The following is a 19,886-nucleotide window of genomic DNA, read 5'->3' as shown; positions in this document are numbered from 1 at the left end:
ACACAGGTAGGCTATTTAAAGAGGGCATGGTGGGTGGGGGAATTGACCGCCAAATCTATGGATATAACAGCCTATAGCCTAATTTTGTCTGTCAAACATGTAGGCCTACCTCTTATTTCTTAAATAGGAAGAGAATGGCTCCAACACAAAGACCTCTTGTTGTTAGTAAAAACTAATTAAAATAAAGATGGTTGAAATGAATAATGCCTACTGGAATTTGACAAGTTTCAGAACCATGAACTGCCCATTTCTGATTGATTTTACTGCGGCTCTTGCTTCAAGATTGACCACCACCAGTGGCAGACCGTCATTCACCTGTTTTGAGCCCCACATTTTTAGCAATTGTTTTTACAATTTCTTTTTTTTAAATGTAAAAACAAAAGGGGGGGGGGGGGGGGGGGGCTCTGGCCCACCTTCCCTGAATGACAGTCTGCCACTGGTGGTCGTCAATCTTGAAGCAGGAGCCGCAGCAAAATCAATCAGAAATGGGCAGTTGATGGTGCTGAAACTTGCCTCTTTTGCATGTTATTTTTGACATGAATAAGTGCCATATATCAGTTGTTTGGCCACAGATAAAATGACGTCAAATCACGTTCATCTTCAGTAGCTTTCAAAATCTTAGCTAGCAGTCATCATTATGAATCAAGTCGACAATCTCCTGGCAAATCCCTTTTAATCCTTGTCATATGAAGAGAAATAATGAAGAGAAATTATAGATGAAATGTATGCTCATCAGCCATTGGACATAAATATTACACAACAAGTTGGAAATCTCAAATTAAACAATGAGTGGTTTGGAAGGAATCAGTGGCTAACTGCAAGCATTGCAAAGCAATCATTAGCCTGCTATTCAGTGGAGTGGCTGTGTGGTCCCAAGTCTTCAATTAAGGATCTGTTTTCCTAGTTTAAAATTATAAACATTCAACATTGGCCATGCAGTCACTGAAGCATGATTTGTGCTGTGCTCAAAACAACTGTTAACTCGGAACTGCAAAATCTGACTTTAGTGAGTTCAAGACATCTGGGAACTTAGGAAAAACGAGCTACGACTGGGAAAATAGGTTTTGAACTTTCATCCAACTCAGAATTGTAAATCGGGAACTCGGGCCTCTTTCTCGAGCTACGACCTGAAGATCACTGACGTCATCATGATCCAACCTTTTTTTCCCCTGAGTTCCCAGTTGTCTTGAAAGCACCATAAATCCAGAGAATGACAGACTTTGATGACAAAATTTGCCCACAAAGGACCGCTACGCCACCTTCCTGTTCACAACGTAATATGCATACTGTAGCTAAGAAAGTAATATTAAGTGTAGTAAAGCTGTTAGCAGCCCATGTGCCTCACCCTAATAACTGGGTCTATTTTCACCTCTTAATTTCACCTAGTGTTCTGACTTTTATTTAACTAGGCAAGTCTGTTAAGAACAAATTATTATTTATAATGACAGCCTACCAGGGACAGTAGGTTAACTGCCTTGTTCAGAACAACATACTTTTATCTTGACAGCTCAGGGATTCGATCCAGCAACCTTTCATTTACTGGCCCAACACGCTAACCACTAGGCTACCTGCTGCCACAAACTTGGTGGTGCACATGTAGCCTATAACCTGCTTTTGAGAAACGTAATCATTGAATATTGTAAGAGCTTTCATTGTCTGCTTATATGCCCCCCTTTTTTTATCCCACGTCTGTCCTAGCTTGCTCATTAATGTCTTCATAGAAATTACTGATTGCCTCTTATCCGCTTGTCGTCCCCTTATGCCAGGCCTGGGCAATTATTTTCCATGGAAGGCCACATTAGAATATATATTTGCCTTCGCGGGCCAGAATCATACATGTGTATGACTGTGTTGACAGATATATCTACTGTAAATCACATCCAGATATGCTCCTTATTTAACTTTTTTAACATGGCAAGAAATGAACCACATCCATATTCTCCTTTTGGTAGGTATTTTCATAATTAAACATGGCAATGAACTACACTGAGGGAAAAGTACACTGTGCATTCAGCCCCATGGACAGAACTCTTGTTAACGGGTATGCACAAAAACCCAAGAAAGAGAGAGAGCTCAACATCACATTTAATCTACGCAATCAGTGTGAGGAGTGAAGTCAGGTATAGTTTCTGATGTCGCTATGCGCAGGATTTCTGAGAGGTGAGAGTCAGTAAGAGATGATCTGTGCCTTGACTTTTTATATTTCATCACTGAAAATGTCTGTTCATATACATAGGTTGATCCAAACAGCACAAACATCTTCTGAGCATGATTCCTAATATTTGAAAGTTTTGTTTATCGAGAGATGCATAGAACGTCATCAGTGGCATTGTTTTGAATAGTTCTCCAATCACTGCATCAGACTGAAGATCGATAAGCTCAAGTTGCAGGTCAGTGGGAGCGTTATCCACATTGAAGGTGAAAGGAGAGGAAACCAACAGCATGTAATTTTCCAACACTTTGAAATCCTCAAAATGACGAGAAAACTCACCGTTCAAAGCACGCAGCAGCGATGTATACTTCTCCCACTGGTCATCTGATAGGGAACAGACGAGTAGTGTTCGGATGTTGGGTGAGATTGGCTTCTACTTGGCGGGTCAGGAGGAGTCATTTTGCCTTGAAGGCTTTGACAAGGCTGTACATCTGATGTGCAAAAAGGCCCTTCCCTTGTAGTTTGGAATTCAGTTCATTCATGAGGGCCATGATGTCCACGGTGAAGGCAAAATCAGCCAATCATTCTTTATCTTGCAGTTGAGGGAAATCCACATATTTTCCTTTCATTTGTAAAAACTGAGCAATCTCCGACTTCAGATCCCACACCCTTTTAAGTACCTTCCCCAAACTCAGCCATCTCACCATATTTGTGTGGTAGGGGAGATCAGCATGACCAGACTCTGTCTCTTCCAACAGTGAGACAAACTGCCTGTGGTTTAAAGATTTTGCTCTTATGAAGTTTACCACTTTAGTGACTGTATCCACAATATGGCTCATTTTCAGAACACATTTACAGAGCTCCTCCTGATGAATAATGCAATGCAGGAAAATAATTTTCTGATCTGGGTTCAGCTAAGCTACTTGATCTTGTTTCCTTTTCAAAAGGCCAACGTTTTTTCCTGTCAAGTTTGGGCACCCATCAGTGGTCACACTGGATAACATTTCAAAACTCAGTACCAGCTTTACCACACACGTACTAACCTCCTCCAATAAATCTTTCCCTGTGGTTGTGCTCTTCTTTGACTGCACTGAAGCTCCTCTGTAATTTCAAAGTCTGGGGTTATGTCTAGAGGTCGACTGATTATGATTTTTCAGCGCCGATACCAATGCCGATTATTGGGGGCCCAAAAAAGCCGTTACCGATTAATCGGCCAATTGTTTTATTTATTTATTTGTAATAATGACAATTACAACAATACTGAATGAACACTTATTTAACTTAATATAATAATATAATACATAAATACTATCAATTTAGCCTCAAATAAATAATGAAACATGTTCAATTTGGTTTAAATAATGCAAAAACAAAGTGTTGGAGAAGAAAGTAAAAGTGCAATATGTGCCATGTAAAAAAGCTGACGTTTAAGTTCCTTGCTCAGAACATGAGAACATATGAAAGCTGGTGGTTCCTTTTAACATGAGTCTTCAATATTCCCAGGTAAGAAGTTTTAGGTTGTAGTTATTATAGAAATTATAGGACTATTTCTCTCTATACGATTTGTATTTCATATACCTTTGACTATTGGATGTTCTTATAGTATTGCCAGTGTAACAGTATAGCTACCGGCCCTCTCCTCGCTCCTACCTGGGCTCGAACCAGGAACACAAGGACAACAGCCACCCTTGAAGCAGCGTTACCCATGTAGAGCAAGGGGAACAACCACTCCCAAGTCTCAGAGCGAGTGACGTTTGAAAAGCTATTAGCGCGCACCCCGCTAACTAGCTAGCCATTTCACATCGGTTACACCAGCCTAATCTCGGGGGTTGAAGTCATAAACAGCGCAATGCTTGAAGAATTGCGAAGAGCTGCTGGCAAACGCACGAAGGTGCTGTTTGAATGAATGCTTACGAGCCTGCTACTGCCTACCATCGCTCAGTCAGACTGCTCTATCAAATATCAAATCATAGACTTAATTATAACATAATAACACACAGAAATACGAGCCTTTGGTCATTAATATGTGTAACAGTTTAGCTTCCGTCCCTCTCCTCGCCCCAACCTGGGCTTGAACCAGGGACCCTCTGCACACATCAACAACATTTTCAAACAGCTCTTTCTTGTCAGGGTAAAGTATTGCTGCATAGTCAATTAAACATTATTTAATGAATTCGCCCTCTCAGTGAATGGCTTGCAATGTTTAGCAATTTTGTAGGACAGTACATAGCTAGCTCTCTCAATTCCGTTGTTTGCTGAATGCAGTTTTGTGAAATGTCCTTGCTGCTTTTGCAACTGAGAAAGCAACTCTTTCGATGCACTTGCCCTCTGCTCAGAAGACATATTCCTCTATTTCTCTGCATGCTTCGTCTGGAAATGTCAGGACAAGTTGTAATCTTTCAAGACAGCGATGCTCTCTTTGCACACTAAGCACACAGCTTTCCCTGATACCTTAATAAATACATATTTCGATGTCCACTCTTGCTGGAACATTCTTTCATTGTCTACTTTCCTTTTCTTTAAAATCTTTGAAAAACATTTTTTTTGGCGAAATTTCGAGCTAGCTACTCTTTATAACTGTGACTGTGTCAGTCAAATCAAATCAAATTTATATAGCCCTTCGTACATCAGCTGATATCTCAAAGTGCTGTACAGAAACCCAGCCTAAAACCCCAAACAGCAAGCAAAGCATGTGAAAGAAGCACGGTGGCTAGGAAAAACTCCCTAGGAAAAACTCCCTAGAAAGGCCAAAAACCTAGGAAGAAACCTAGAGAGGAACCAGGCTATGAGGGGTGGCCAGTCCTCTTCTGGCTGTGCAGGGTGGATATTATAACAGAACATGGTCAAGATGTTAAAATGTTCATAAATGACCAGCATGGTCAAATAATAATAATCATAGTAGTTGTCAAGGGTGCAACAAGCACGTCCGGTGAACAGGTCAGGGTTCCATAGCCGCAGGCAGAACAGTTGAAACTGGAGCAGCAGCACGGCCAGGTGGACTGGGGACAGCAAGGAATCATCATACCAGGTAGTCCTGAGGCATGGTCCTAGGGCTCAGGTCCTCCGAGAGAAAGACAGAAAGAGAGAATTAGAGAGAGCATATTTAAATTCACACAGGACACCGGATAAGACAAGAGAAATACTCCAGATGTAACAGACTGACCCTAGCCCCCCGACACATAAACTACTGCAGCATAAATACTGGAGGCTGTCCTGTGCAGTTGTTATTTATACGTGTTATTTATACGTGCCTTCAAAATAAATGTCCCCCAGGCGGCGGGAGTTAAATCATTACACAAAGGCGTGTATTCATTGGGCTTTTAATTTGGATAACAAATACAGTTTTCAAAACTTTTCAATCTCAAATTCTTTATGTGATCTGAGCATAATTCCACAGCCCGGTATTGAATCAAGTCGCGGACCGCATATTGGCCCCGGGCCGGCCTTTGCCCAGGCCTGCCTTGTGCCATAGTTTGTACATCTCAATTGTCAGTAGAAACCACATTTGTTTAAGCAAGTCAGCCATCTCAGCTATGTTTTTTTCAAAGGTAGTAAATGAGGCTGAATGAACTGTTTCGCTGCCAGACAAGGCTCCGCTGATAGCCAGGTGTAGCAGTGGTAAGGTGTTGGGACTCTGCTGTTGGGACAGCTTTATGTAGGCCCTAACAGTTTGTGGGCACCATTTGTCACCGTTATAGTGCAATTAATGTATTGTTTAGTGTTGTGTGTAGTGGTTTTGCTGACATGCATCTAACATATTTTTTTTTTTGCCTCACCAAGATTTACATGCTAAAATTGCCACTGACCACCACAATGACAGTTACTTGAATCTGGCTTATTGTGAGGTCAATAACTCTGATAAATACATCATAGGCAATAAACATATTGTTTTTAATAAAATAAATTATAGTAGTAGCAAGCTATCAACGTTGACATCCAGTCTTCAGCAGCATACCACCCTGCATCTCACTGCTAGCTTGCTTCTAAAGCTAAGTAGAGTTGGTCCTGGTCAGTCCCTGGATGGGAGACCAGGTGGTGTTGGAGGAATGGTAAGAGGCACTCTTTCATCTAGACTAAAAACATATCCCAACACCCTAGGGCTGTGATTGGGGACATTGCCCTGTGTAGGCAGCCATCTTTTGGATGGGATGATAAACGGGTGTCCTGACTCTCTGTGGTCACTAAAGATCCCATGGCATTTATCGTAAGAGTTAACCCCAGTGTCCTGGCTAAATTCCCAGTCTGGCCTTCATGGCCACCTACCCATCCCCAGTTAACAAGTAGCTCATTCATCCTCCTTTAACTATTCCCCAGGTTGTTGCTGTAAATGAGAATGTGTTCAGTCAATTTACCTGGTAAAATAAGGGTTAAATAAAAAATAGCTTCATGCTCTCCTTCTCTAATTGAACAGAATATAGGCTAGTCCATGTGCAAAATAATGCATTTTTGGGATTAGGCCTAATCAACAACAAACAATTCTGAAGAAGCATTTGAACTGCCACCGTAGACTACACAGCCAATGGTTAGGCAGAATACAAAAACGTTTTGGATAAGCAAGAGCAGAGCAGGCAGGGGCTCAGGGTTGGAACATCCATTGCAGTGTGTAATGCAGCCTAGTTGTATTTACCAGCCTCTACTTGGAAATATAACTTTGCACTGTGCTTCTCCAAGCATGCTCTTCGTAGCTTTTGGCTATGAATCATTTGATAGAGACCACACAAATCAATAGCCTATAGGCGCAATTGATATTGCGGCCCAGTGCAGAATCAGAGGGGCAGTACCAGGCACACATCCATTGATAGCCTAATAAGCAACTCATTGTAAAACGCTGAGAAAAATCGACATTTCATCAATTACAAATTACATGACCCTCCCTTGGACTAGATTTAAAAAATAATAATACTAAACCCTCCCCTTGACTGAAAAGGAAAAAGCATGACCCTCCCCCATTTTCCTAACGGTAACCATTCGGTAAATTTCGATCCATCTCTTAGGGTTGGCGAAAAGTCACTTCGAAGTGGCGTGTTTTTAGGCAGTCCCTCGTCTCTCCCTTCCCCCCTTTGCGTGTGCGTGTGCGATTCTGGCAGCGTAACATCTGTGCGTACGCGGTCGTGATTGTGTTGTGAAGATGGCGGAGGGAGAGACAGAGAAGGAATATGCCACAAGAAAAGCTATCGAGCTGCTCCGAGAACGGTTCCAGGAATTGACTACAACACTTAAAGAAAGCCCGGAATCACCGTCGGACGCCTCTTTGCGTTTCTGCCAGGAATTCTGCCAGGTCCGCATGTTTTTCCAACTACCCATCCTAGCTAGTTTGCAGCCTTCCATCCAGCTTCCTGGCTGATGATGCGCGTGTACGTTAGCTACAACAATGTAGCTAGCTAGCTAGCTCGCGCTAGCCACATCAGAATAGATAAATAAACACACACCATTACTCCTTGTTTTACCGTTTGATTATTGTAGTTAGTAAAATATATACATTCGTTTTTCCCGATATGTAGTTTAATCTCTTACTTTGGCATGATATCTGATCATCACTCATTTTTCCCTACTAGCTGCTAGATGAATGTTGGCTAGTTAGCTAGTTGATCAGGCTCCTTCATGCTGAGAAGAGCTAGCTTGGTTTTTGTGGGGATTTGCATTCAAATGCACCGGTGTTTTAGGTTTGCACGACACGAAACGTCTTTCATCCATGTAAATGTGCATATTTTAACTAGAAATTAAGGCAAATTAACGTTTTTCCATTCGTTCCTTGTGTTAGTGGATCAATATTGAGTGTGCCTGTAAAAGTCTAATGTATAGGCCTGGCCTACCAAATAGCTAGGTCGTATTTATTTTCATGGAACTCAAAGGTTAACTACGTGTGTATGGTTTTAATTGTTTGAAAAGCAATATTAACTCATCAGCCTGTCAGTGGGTAGGTTTATTCGGTTCTGTGTATTGTATGACAAACCTGCTGGGCCTTGTTTGAAACCCCTCCTTTGCGAAGTGATGAATTTATTGATTTAGTTTACCAGGTAAGTTGACTGAGAACTCATTCTTATTTACAGCAACGACCTGGGGGATGAATGAGCCAATTGGAAGCTGGGGATGATTATGTTAGTGATGATGCATGGAGGCCCATCTCATACTATCAGGTCAAATTTGGAGATTAAACTGCAATGGTGATTAATCATCTGACACAGATTAGTAAGAATATACACATAAGATAGCCTTGTACCATATGTTTTCTTAATAAGAAATGGTATTTAGACAGTTGCAGAGAAAATACTTAGTCACTTCAAGATTGTGTGTTATCAAGTGTTTATTTTTTTTTTTTACATGTGTTGTGCAATGCATTGAAATACCATGTTAAGTTACATTTAGCCTACATTTAGCAATAGCCACACTTTGAAGGCCTAGCTACAATTTGAAAGGGCGGTTATATGTGAATGCTTCCATACAGCTGTTAAGCAGGGTTTCCCAAACTCGGTCCAGGGTTCTCACCTGGGAGCACGTTTTTATTTTTTTACCCTATCACTACACAGCTGATTTGAAATAACCAACTCATTGTCAAGCTTTGATTATTTTAATCAGCTGCATAGTGCTAGAGTGAAAACTAAAACGTGCAGGACCGAGTTGGTGAAACCCTGATGTAAAGCATAGTACAGAGAATTTTGGACCAACCTTGGCGAACCTTTCTCAATTCCCGACATGGAAGACAATACATCTACTAAAGTTCTATATTTAGTTGCAGGGGTTTTGTTTTAAATTTAGAAAATTATTAGATTAAATGGATTTTTTTGGTCCATGAAGTAATCCAACAGCAATGTGTACACCACCATTGTGTCTATTTCAAATCTTCTCACATTGATTGAGACAGGTGGGTGTCTACCCCGAAGTGCTTCATGACATGATTCCATTCGTCTGTCTCGATCAATGAGAAGATTTTAAATAGACAATATGGCGGCGTACACATTGTTGGATTACTTCATGGAGCAAAACATTTATTTTATTTAATAACAGAGCCTCTTCTAAATTCAAATTAACCCACTGCAACTAGACATGGATGTTTAGAAGACGTGTTGTCTTCCAAGTCAGGAAGTTAGAAAGTATCGCCACGCAAAGGTTGGTCAAACTCTCTGTGCTATGCTTTACACTATCTACCTTATAACAACTGTATGGAAGCGTTCACATATCGCCACCCTTTCAAAGTGTAGCTATAGAAGAGCCACACTCATTTGCGCAGAGATTAGGCTTCTCCTTGACTGGGAGAAGGGACGACGGACAAGGAAAAGATTGTCAGTACTTGTAGTATTCAAGCTTGTCTCACTCAACTAAATATTAGGCCTGCATCCTACATGGGTAGCCTACTCACTACTCGGTGTGGTTTAGCCTATTATAGGCTACTGCATGGCTTCTAATTGGCCCTCACTATAGCCTTGATTCAGCAGCCCGACTTACAGAATTTAAAGCAGCGTCCCGTATACTGCTCGTCAAGCAGTGGTGGAAAAAGTACCCAATTGTCATACTTGAGTAAAAGTAAAGAAACCTTTAATAGAAAATGACTCAAGTAAAGGTCACCCAGTAAAGTTTTACTTGAGTAAAAGTATTTGGTTTTAAATATACTTAAGTATCAAAAGTAAAATTATAAATCATTTCATATTCTTTCTATTAAGCAAACTAGACTGCACCATTTTCAAGTTTTTTTTAATTTATGGATAGCCAGGGGCACACTCCAACATTCAGACATCATTTACAAACAAAGCATGTGTGTTTAGTGAGTCTGCCAGATCAGAGGCAGTAGGGATGACTAGGGATGTTCTCTGTTTAGTGAGTCCACCAGATCAGAGGCACTAGGGATGACCAGGGATGTTCTCTGTTTAGTGAGTCTGCCAGATCAGAGGCAGTAGGGATGACCAGGGATGTTCTGTTGCTAAGTGTGTGAATTGGACCATTTTCCTGTCCTGCTAAGCATTCAAAATGTAACGAGTACTTTTGGGTGTCAAGGAAAACGTATGGAGTAAAAAGTACAATATTTTCTTAATGAATGTTGTAAATATAAATAGTAAACTACAGATACCCCAAAAAATTACTTAAGTAGTACTTTAAAGTATTGTGTACTTAAGTACTTTACACAAGTGTCTTCTAGCTATGTTGGTTCATCTTACTTTTTTTATTTTTTTAAATCCCAGATATAAAGAGGTTGTTAACAGTCCAACAGTCTTCATTACACTGGTGATTGACATAAATATTCCTACCAGGAGACTGCACTAGGATTCGTATTATTAGCTGTTCTCAATTTTAGATTTTAATGGAATGTAGCGTAATTTACCTAGGACTAATAATTAATGCAATTGTGCAATTACACTATTTGTATGGTAATTGTTAAGGAGTTAGCTAGTTGAAAAAATACATTAATTTAATAGCAGGCACTAATCAGCTTGCCATGCTTTTGTTTGCAGATCCTTGTGGAACATGCAGGTCGATGGAAGGCTGAGGAGGAGCCACTGCCTTTACTGGAGGTGTACACAGTGGCAATACTCAGTTATGCAAAGGCCATCACCTGTCTCTCCTCCGAATGTGAAAATGTGCCACTCGTACTTGAAAACCTAGGACTGTGAGTACTCAAAGATAAAACGTCAATATGTGATTTATATGCATGAATGCTTCATGGAACCAGCTGTGTAGTTTTTCAGATGGTACTAGGCCTATGTTATTAAATGACAGTGAGCATTCCAGTTTGATTAGCGCTAGTGACCAATACAACTGTACCTTGCCCCACTAATTTGACAAGATAAATAAATTAGGCTTCCCGTATATGAGCTGCGGCAGAAGGGGGTAGTGCTTCTTTAATTTTAGTAATCTGCACACAACTGTAGCATCATTAGCATGAACCAAAACAAACTCATTGAATGACCCTGTTTTACTTGCAGGAGCTGTGTGGAGCTCCTGCTCTCATTGCCTGAGAGTGTCCCTGGTGCCTTATGGGAGGAGTTCCAATCCTGTGTCAAGGTTAGTCTCCAGTGCTGCTCTATTTTTCTTTTGCTCATAGAACAGCAATGTTTGTAATGAGCCTATTATGCCAATTATCTTTTGAAAAATTATGACTAGGTGACCCAATCAAAGTAAAAATGTGATATGTGCATGCATTGAAACATGCACATATCACAAACCCTGTTTGACATAATTAGTTAATCTAGGCCTATGTTCCGAAAAGTTGTTTTTTTGTTTTGTATAGCTCTAAAGTATTAAGTTATATGCTCTCCTTTACAGTCGGCACACAGCCTTCTGCAAGAACATGGGAACACACAGCTTCACATGCTATCAGCTATGGCACAGGAGCCTGGCGTGTGGACCAACACCACTCTGTGCAGCATTCTGTCTAATGAGATACCTGAAATTGACAGAGGTTAGTTTTAGCCTACCTGTGTAGTCTTTTGTTGCAGGAACTTTGTACACATGAGGTGACTGATTTTTAAATGTTGTGGTGACTGCTCAGTAGTGTTATCTGTAATCGTGTTCCCTTTTTCTACTCCCCAGTTCATGAGTTCCTGCAAATGGAAGGTCCCACACTCCTTAATATGCGAATAAAGCACCTTATCAAACAGAATCGAGCAGAGAAAGCAGCTGTCTTAGCGAAGATGTGCTCAGAGTATCCAGAGTACGAAGGAAAGGGGAACTTCAAGCAGACCTACCTTGTTTGCCTGTGTATGACAAAAACACAAGAACAACTCATGCAAGAGGTGAGTGGATAGCATTTACATCAAGTCGATTAACAGACTCGTGCCTTCAAACAAGGGTTTTGAACAAAGGCTTGTCTTTTATAAAAAAATTTAACATTTGAATCATTTAGCAGACGCTCTTATCCAGAGCGACTTACAGTAGTGAGTGCATACATTTTCGTGCTGGTCCCCAGTGGGAATCGAACCCAGAACCCTGGTGTTGCGAGCACCATGCTCTACCAACTGAGCCAAACTGATGGAGATTTGATGAAGAAATGAAACGACAAACTCCAATTGGATAATGATGAATGAAAATAACCCTGATGGAAAATCATCAACTGTGGGTGACCGTAGAATACCATAATTATGACACATGTTATCTCTGGGCCAGATCATGCAGGTAGACTGTAAGGATGGATTAGAGATGATTTGTAACCTGGAGTCGGATGGGGATGAAAAAGGAGCCCTTTGTTTGTGCTCTGCATTCCTCGAGCGGCAGCTTCTCCAGGGAGATGTGTATTGTGCCTGGTGAGTACTGCCCTCTAATTTCCATTTTCCACTTGCTCTGTTTAATGTGCATGTGACGTAATTTGTATTTATTTAGTTATGTTATCTCTTGTAAAGCCCTTCATGTGTGACAGACCAATGATGATATACTTTTCTTTTTACAGGGAGCTCACACTATTCTGGAGCAAGCTTTTAATGCGGTCAGAGTCTTCAGCTGATGCATTTCTTGGTCAATGCAGAAAGTTGGTCCTGCTTTCCAGGAGTGTCTGTCATATCCTCTTCCTCATCAAGGTTATCCAATCGGAGGTGAAATTCTTGAATGTAAAATTGTATAGGTTACTGCTTGGATATACCATGTAGCGATTTATATTCTCATGACTGACTTTGGCTTTATTTTTTTCTCAGGTTGGAGAAGTGGGACTGCCGGTTTGCATTGAAATGTGCATTCAAGCTCTACAAATGGCATCCAGTGACAACACGGACAGCAGGACCACCATCTGCAAAACTATTTCCTGCCTTTTGCCCACTGATTTTGAGGTGAAACGGGCATGCCAACTAACAGAGTTCCTCTTTCAGCCAACTGTGGACTCATATTATGCTGTTGAAGCACTCTATAATGAACCTGATGAAAAGCTTGAGGACGAGAATCTTCCAGTACCCAACTCACTACGCTGTGAGTTACTGTTGGCCTTGAAGACACAGTGGCCTTTTGATCCAGAGTTCTGGGACTGGAGAACCTTGAAGCGCAATTGTTTGGCATTGATGGGTGAGGAGGGATCCATTGTGTCATCTATCGACACTCTCAATGACACAGATGAGGGACTTGAGGATGATGCAGCAGAAAAAGGTCCAGAATTCAAAGACCTTGAGGACTTTATTTTGAATACTACAAATGAATTGAATGAAATTGCAGATGAAAAAGAGAAAAATAGGGAAGCTAAGAAATTAAGGGAGAAAGGGTTTGTATCTGCAAGATTTAGGAATTGGAGAGCCTATATGCAGTATTGTGTTCTATGTGATAAAGAGTTCCTTGGCCACAGGATAGTCCGCCATGCACAGAAGCATTTTAAAGATGGGGTCTACACCTGTCCAATTTGTGCTGACAGCTTTGACACTAAGGAGATTCTTGAGCCACATGTAGCATCCCACGTGAAGCAGTCTTGCAAAGAGCGACTTGCTGCTATGAAAGCAACAAGGAAATTGCCCAAGCCAACGCAATCTACCAGTAGTCATTGTAATAATTTTAAAGACGGAGCTGTGGTGAAGCTTGAGGCAGAGACCATTGTCAGTCCAAATGATGCTTATTCTCTGGATGGAAATTGCAACAGTGCTGAAACGGTCAAAGTCAGTCCTCCAAAGCCTGTACAAACTAAGGTCAGTCCTCAAAAGCCTGTACCAACTAGATATGAAGCAGAATTTACTGAGGATTGTGTCTGTCCTGTTACATACTGTCAGAAGGTATTCAAGTTTTTTCGGAGTCTTGTAACGCATGTAAAAGCCCACAAAAATGATGAGGAAGCAACACGTTTTCTGGAGATACAACGACAGAAGGTTGTGTGTCAGTATTGCCGTCGGCAGTTTGTGAATGCCAGACATCTCAATGATCATTTGCAAATGCACTGTGGCGCTAAGCCATACTATTGCATACAGCTGAATTGCACAGCCAGCTTTCACTGCAATTCGGAACTTCTCATGCACAAAAAACAACACACTGACTTTAAGTCACAGTGTATGTTTCCTAATTGTGGAAGGATTTTCAACGAGGCCTACCTGTTGTATGATCATGAGGCACAACATTACCTTACATTCACTTGCAAAATAGCTAATTGTGGGAATATTTTCTATTCACAGTCCCAGCTAAATTTGCATCAGCAGAACCATGACACTAATGAAATGCCCATCACAAGTGAGAACAATCCTATACCTGAAATAGAACCTTCCACCCAGTGCTCCGCTAGGCAAGAGGAAACCTGCTCTGCCTCTGTCAATCTAGATCAGAAGACGGCACAGGATTATGTGACGGAAGAAGTGGCTAAATCAGGATCATCAACAGTTCCTGAGAACCCAAAAGGCCCAATGAAAATAAAACATTCAGTCGAGAGCATGTTGAGCAGTTCTGTTGTCAATCCCAGAAAGGAGTTTCGGAAGTGTTATGTTCCACTGATCAAAACTAAGCTGGGATTGGAGAATGCAAAACTAGCTACTGTTGTCCCACGCCAAGAAATGATAGCAAATCATGTGGATCCCCAATATCACTGTGGAACAAATCCTTTGAAAGTGTGCCCGAAAGAGGAGCAGAATAACAGACCAATTGAAGCTGTTCAGAAAGTGTTACCACAGGCCTTTTCTCCACCAGAAATTAAGAGTGAACCCCCATTTATTCTACATCCATATCAAAACACTCCTGCAATAACTGGTAGAGATGAGGATGAGTATAGTTGTCCACTTGAAGCATGTGACCGCAAATACAGTACCTCCAAAAGTCTCTCCCGACATGTAAAGAAAAACCATCCAGACATTTTTGAAGACTGGAAACTGGCTAAGAAGTACAAGAAAGTTGTCAAAATAACTTCGAGAAAGGTTCCATCAGTGAACAAGACTTCACAGGACCCAGAGGACAAAACTTTACTTCATCAAGCACCACTATGCAGAAATAGTGGATTACAGCAGTTTGAATATCCGGTGGCATGTTCAAATTTACCTGCAATTTGCCCCGTTTGGGAAACCCCCCCAAACCAGACTGGACTAATGCAGTCCGAGATGGGTGACTCATGGACATCTACATTGAACGATTGCTATGCAGAGGTCTTCCATCTGAATGAATACCCCAATAAGAGCGTAACTCCTTGGCAATCAGAACCGTATCAACTGTTAGAAAGGGGCAGAGAACATACACCAGCAAATATGCATGATAGTGCCATCCAACCTATTAAATCAGAGTCAAGTCTGATGAATCAGATGTCGGAATATGTGTCAAGCTCTCTTATGCTGGATAATGGAGGACAACACTATGGGATAACTAATTCTGGGGATAATGTTGATATTTCCCTAATGGGAAAAAACTATTCCAGTATGTCTGCCCAAGAAAGTAACAATTTGTCAGCTGGAGGTTCCCATGCTTCATATGTCCCAAATGAATATGTCCTTAATTCAAGGGCATCAATAGACATTCCAAGCAATGCAGTGAGCCAAGATGGCCAAGTAGCACCAAGAAACACAGTGGAGATGACCAACATGGAGGACGTAACCCATCTTACATCACCCAATTATGAGAATCAGATGAGCAGCTCTGTAGATGAAATGCTTCTTAGTCCGCATGCTTCTATCCAAAAAGATTTCTCGTACAGTGAGGACACTCATGCAGAATCTGAAGCTATCCCTGCAGACGAGAAGATTGCTGATCATGAGACACAGAAAGTAAAACGCTGCAGACTCAGCAAGAGAACGAAATGGCCTGCTATCATAAAGGATGGCAAAGTCATCTGCCGAAGATGCTTTAGAGAATTCTCAAGCACAAAGTCTCTCGGAGGTCATCTTTCAAAACGCTCCCAGTGCAAGCCATTAGTTGAAATGGACTTAACTGCTGATTTGCCTACGTCATTTCTCGACTTTCTCAATGACCCAAATGTTCCTGAAACCGGATCAATATACAACGTACTAAATGGTGAATTCCCACAGGAAGTTGTTGGTAATCTCTCCACACCAAATCCTTCCAATTTGTCACAAAAGGAAACCCAAAAACCACTGGATTCTCAATCATCAAACACCTTTCCTTCAGTTTCGGCCGGTAGACAATCCAAACTCGGCCCAAATAAAACAGTGTGGATAGAATTGAAAGAGTCAAAGAATTATGCTGGCAGTCCGCAGGATGGGGAGTCAAAAGGCAGTCTTGCTGAAAAAAGGTCAAGTGCAACTTCCTTTGCGGCATGTCAAGATGACAAGGTTATAGAAATTCAAAATGCCCTACAAATGTTGGATTTAGTTGAAGCTGCACATGAGAAAAGTTTGCAGGAAAATTGTTCCTCAAAGTACAGTGGCAGCCAAAGCAATGCAATCTCAAGTTATAATGTCATGCAAAAAGATAGTGTTCAAAGCATGACAACAAAAACGATTGTCAAGAAGGAAGACCAGAATCGTGACAATGGCCCCAAGCCGTTCAAGTGTGAAATGGATTATTGTGAATATGGGTTCATGACAAAAGAGGCATTATTCAGACATCTTGGTAGAGTTCATGATTACACCATTGAGATGATTGAGGAACTCAAGAAAACCCCAGTCAAATTCTCTCCATATCCTTGTTACATTTGCCCAAAAACATTTACCAGAACCACAGGCCTAAGAATTCACTATGAAAAAGTCCACCACCTGACGCAGGCAGAGATGAACAAGTTAAAGGTCGGAAATCGTAAAAAAAGGTCAAGCAACCCCAATATTGAAACAGAGGTAGAGAGTAGTCATGGAACTGAATCTTCAGTTGTGTCAACTTTCATCAAACAAGAGCCACTTGATATTGACACTGGCTGTCCAATTCAAAGCACAAATCAAGACGGTCATGCACAATCCTCTGAGATCATTACAGCAGGAGATGCAGTTCAAGAGGATTCCATGCATCAATTAACAGTTGAGAGAGTGCAATCACCACAAGATCGCTTGGATGACTTTGACAAGTCATTTTACAAATTAGAATCACCATCAAAGACCAGATATACCAAGAATGAGACATTAATGACAGCCCCACAAATTAACCACACTCCAGTGTTGAAGCAAAATTTAGGTCAAGGTGACACTGCGGAAGGGCCAGAAGCACGTTCCGACGCTAGATCTTATAGCCATGCAACAGAGGCGGCATCCAGCCAGGCTGTGAAACCCTCACCAGAAAAAGCAAGTTGTTCAAAAAACACAATATCCAAAGATGAGGTTCATTTCCAAAGGAAAGAAAAGGTTCAGAAAAGGTTGGGGCTTCAACTGTGTGACGCTGACAATTCTTTCAGCCCATATAGGCCCTACCGTTGTGTTCATGAAGGATGCGCTGCAGCCTTTACCATCCAGCAAAATCTGATCCTTCACTCTAGGGCTATGCATCAGTCATCCCTTCCCCTGTCTTCAGGAGACCTTGGTACTGAAAAGGCTGTCACTGGTGAACAAGCTGCTGAAGTCGAGAATAATGAAATCCGATGTCAAGTGAAAGACTGTTCAAGGATATTTCCAGGGATTACAACCTTGGTGCAGCATTACCTCTTGCTTCATAAATTCACTCGAGATAAAACCACTGCTATGATGTCAAGCCTCAATATAGGGACATTCCAGTGTGACCGGTCAGAATGTACACTCTCCTTCACTTCTGTGGAGAAATACATTGACCACATCAAAAACTTTCACAAGGAAATAAACATCTCTGAGAGAGGCAGTGTGGATCAGACTTTTAAGTGTGGGTATGATGGCTGTGACCGGGTCTATACTACAAAGTCAAACCTTCTTCGTCATGAGATGAAAAAGCATGATTTAATTTATATTCCCAGAACACAGCAACAGAGGACAACATGTGTCAAGCCCAACAATGGCAAAGAGAACATTGAAAACTCAGTCAAATTGAACAAGAAAAATACTAAGAAAGATGACGGATCGCTCGACCACTGGACTAACTTTGGAAAACCCTCTCTGAAATCTATGGATGAGGCATCTACCATCTGCACCCAAAAATTATCTTTGCAATATCCATGCATGATAAAAGGCTGCGACATAGTTGAACGGACTGAACGGAATATATTCAAACATTACACCACACATGGCCTCGCCGAGAAATATATAGAGGATCAGAGAAGCCAGTTTATATTCTGTAAAAAGTACCCACGCTCAAGAGTCAACGATGCAAACAAATCCGAGGGTATGTCAACAGACACCTCTGAGGAGACGGACCCTGACGAGGGTGAGCCTGAGACTTCAGAGACCAACTGTCAGAGGCAAGAAGTGTTGGATGGTGATATTCAAGCAGAGGCTAAACTTTCAACTGATGAGATTTCTGAATCCCAGTATTTTACTTCAGAAGTCAAAAAGAGGGGTTGCCCCCGAAAATCAGAGCGGAGAGTATTAGCTTGTCCGGACAGAAGGTTGACTCTGAGAAATCGTCCGGCAGACAAAGTTCACCAGTTGACAGAGGCTTCGGACCAGGGCTCCACTGCTTCTCAAGAGGAAGAAAGTAAGGGTGGTGTTGCACTGGACAGTTTCCTGAAGTTCCTGGATACTTCACCATCGACCCACACTCCCAAAAGAAAAATGAGTGGAGGTTCAAGGACTGAGTTGCCATTAAAACGGCAGCGTACCCTTAAGCAGAAGACTGCTAATATTATGTCCGCAACACCTGATGAAGTTATTGGAGCCTGTCAAAACCTTGTAGACTTCAGAAATCCTCAAAATCTTCAATCTGTGAACAATGTGAAGATTGTAATGGACAAAACCTTTTCCGATGGTGCTGATCTTCTGCTAAAGCAACTTCAAGATATGCGACCTATGGTTATAATACAAAAGTGGCTTTATAGTTGATGGATTGCTCACAGCCTGATGCTTTTATTTTCGACTAACTCAGGATTAGAAAAGTAACATGCTGCAAACAGATCTGTTAATATTGTATCAGATATCCAATGGTAAACAGTTTTGACCATTAGACAATTGAAGATGGAGTATTTTGTACTTATGACATGTTATTGTTGATTTTAAGTTTGGATAATGTATGTTACTCATATAAGAACCAGGTAATCTGTAGGGAATATAGACTTTAGAACATGTTTGTATTTATTAGGCTTCTAGTACTAAAATTGTTTTTTGCTAAATTGATAATTTTAAGGAAAAACAAAAGTTTTTATATATCCCTATGGGATTTTATTTTTTGTTTGTATTTATTTTATTTTTAAACACTATCTGTAATATTTACATGTCTTCCACAGTGTTCAATAAAATGTAACTGTTTGCTTTTATAAAAGTTGATGTACAGAACTTTGTTTTGCAAGTTATTTATTTATGTAACCGATATGAAATGGCTAGTTAGTTAGCGGTGGTGCGCGCTAATAGCGTTTCAATCAGTGACGTCACTCGCTCTGAGACTTGAAGTAGGGTTTCCCCTTGCGTTGCAAGGGCCGTGGATTTTGTGGCGCGATGGGTAACGATGCTTCGTGTGTGCAAGGGTCCCTGGTTCGAGCCCAGGTTGGGGCGAAGAGAGGGACGTTACATTCATTCATTATTATAAAGCAACTGTGTGGAGAGCCTATTTAGTGTCAAATGTAGCAGATGGTTTTAACACACAAGTTAAACACAGCCATAACCCTTACTGAATCCATAAGAGTTGACTTTTAATTTTTCATTGATGTATTTATTCAGCCACACGTGTATTAGTTTGAACCCTGATACATGTTGGTGTTATTTTACTATCCCCTCTTGTCTCATAAACTAGCAGCCTCTACATGGTTTTCAGCGTGTTATTGTTATAAGTTGTGGGCCAAATTGGGCGATCGTCTCCCCCTATCGGTCTC

General features: G+C 41.2%; 1 protein-coding gene across 1 annotated transcript; it reads left to right on the top strand.

The window, feature by feature from the left end:
• The first annotated feature begins 7,166 nt into the window (after positions 1-7,166).
• On the top strand, positions 7,167-19,353 carry LOC106564756 (zinc finger protein 292-like). Its single transcript, XM_014131119.3, has 8 exons — positions 7,167-7,430; positions 10,597-10,751; positions 11,068-11,146; positions 11,408-11,543; positions 11,675-11,877; positions 12,248-12,384; positions 12,528-12,669; positions 12,769-19,353. The coding sequence occupies exons 1-8, from the start codon at positions 7,281-7,283 to the stop codon at positions 18,901-18,903; spliced, it is 7,137 nt and encodes a 2,378-aa protein (XP_013986594.2). The 5' UTR covers positions 7,167-7,280; the 3' UTR covers positions 18,904-19,353.
• Positions 19,354-19,886: the final 533 nt, after the last annotated feature.

Source organism: Salmo salar, chromosome 01 (genome assembly GCF_965601325.2).
Source record: "Salmo salar chromosome 01, fSalSal1, whole genome shotgun sequence".
Classification (NCBI taxonomy): Eukaryota; Metazoa; Chordata; class Actinopteri; order Salmoniformes; family Salmonidae; genus Salmo; species Salmo salar.
This window is presented reverse-complemented; position numbering and strand designations above follow the sequence as displayed.

Coding starts and splice junctions, on each gene's coding strand:
- LOC106564756 (XM_014131119.3), top strand. CDS start 7,281: ATGGCGGAGGGAGAGACAGAGAAGGAATATGCCACAAGAAAAGCTATC. Junction 10,752..11,067: donor GTACTTGAAAACCTAGGACT/GTGAGTACTCAA, acceptor TTTTACTTGCAG/GAGCTGTGTGGAGCTCCTGC. Junction 12,385..12,527: donor GGAGATGTGTATTGTGCCTG/GTGAGTACTGCC, acceptor TTCTTTTTACAG/GGAGCTCACACTATTCTGGA.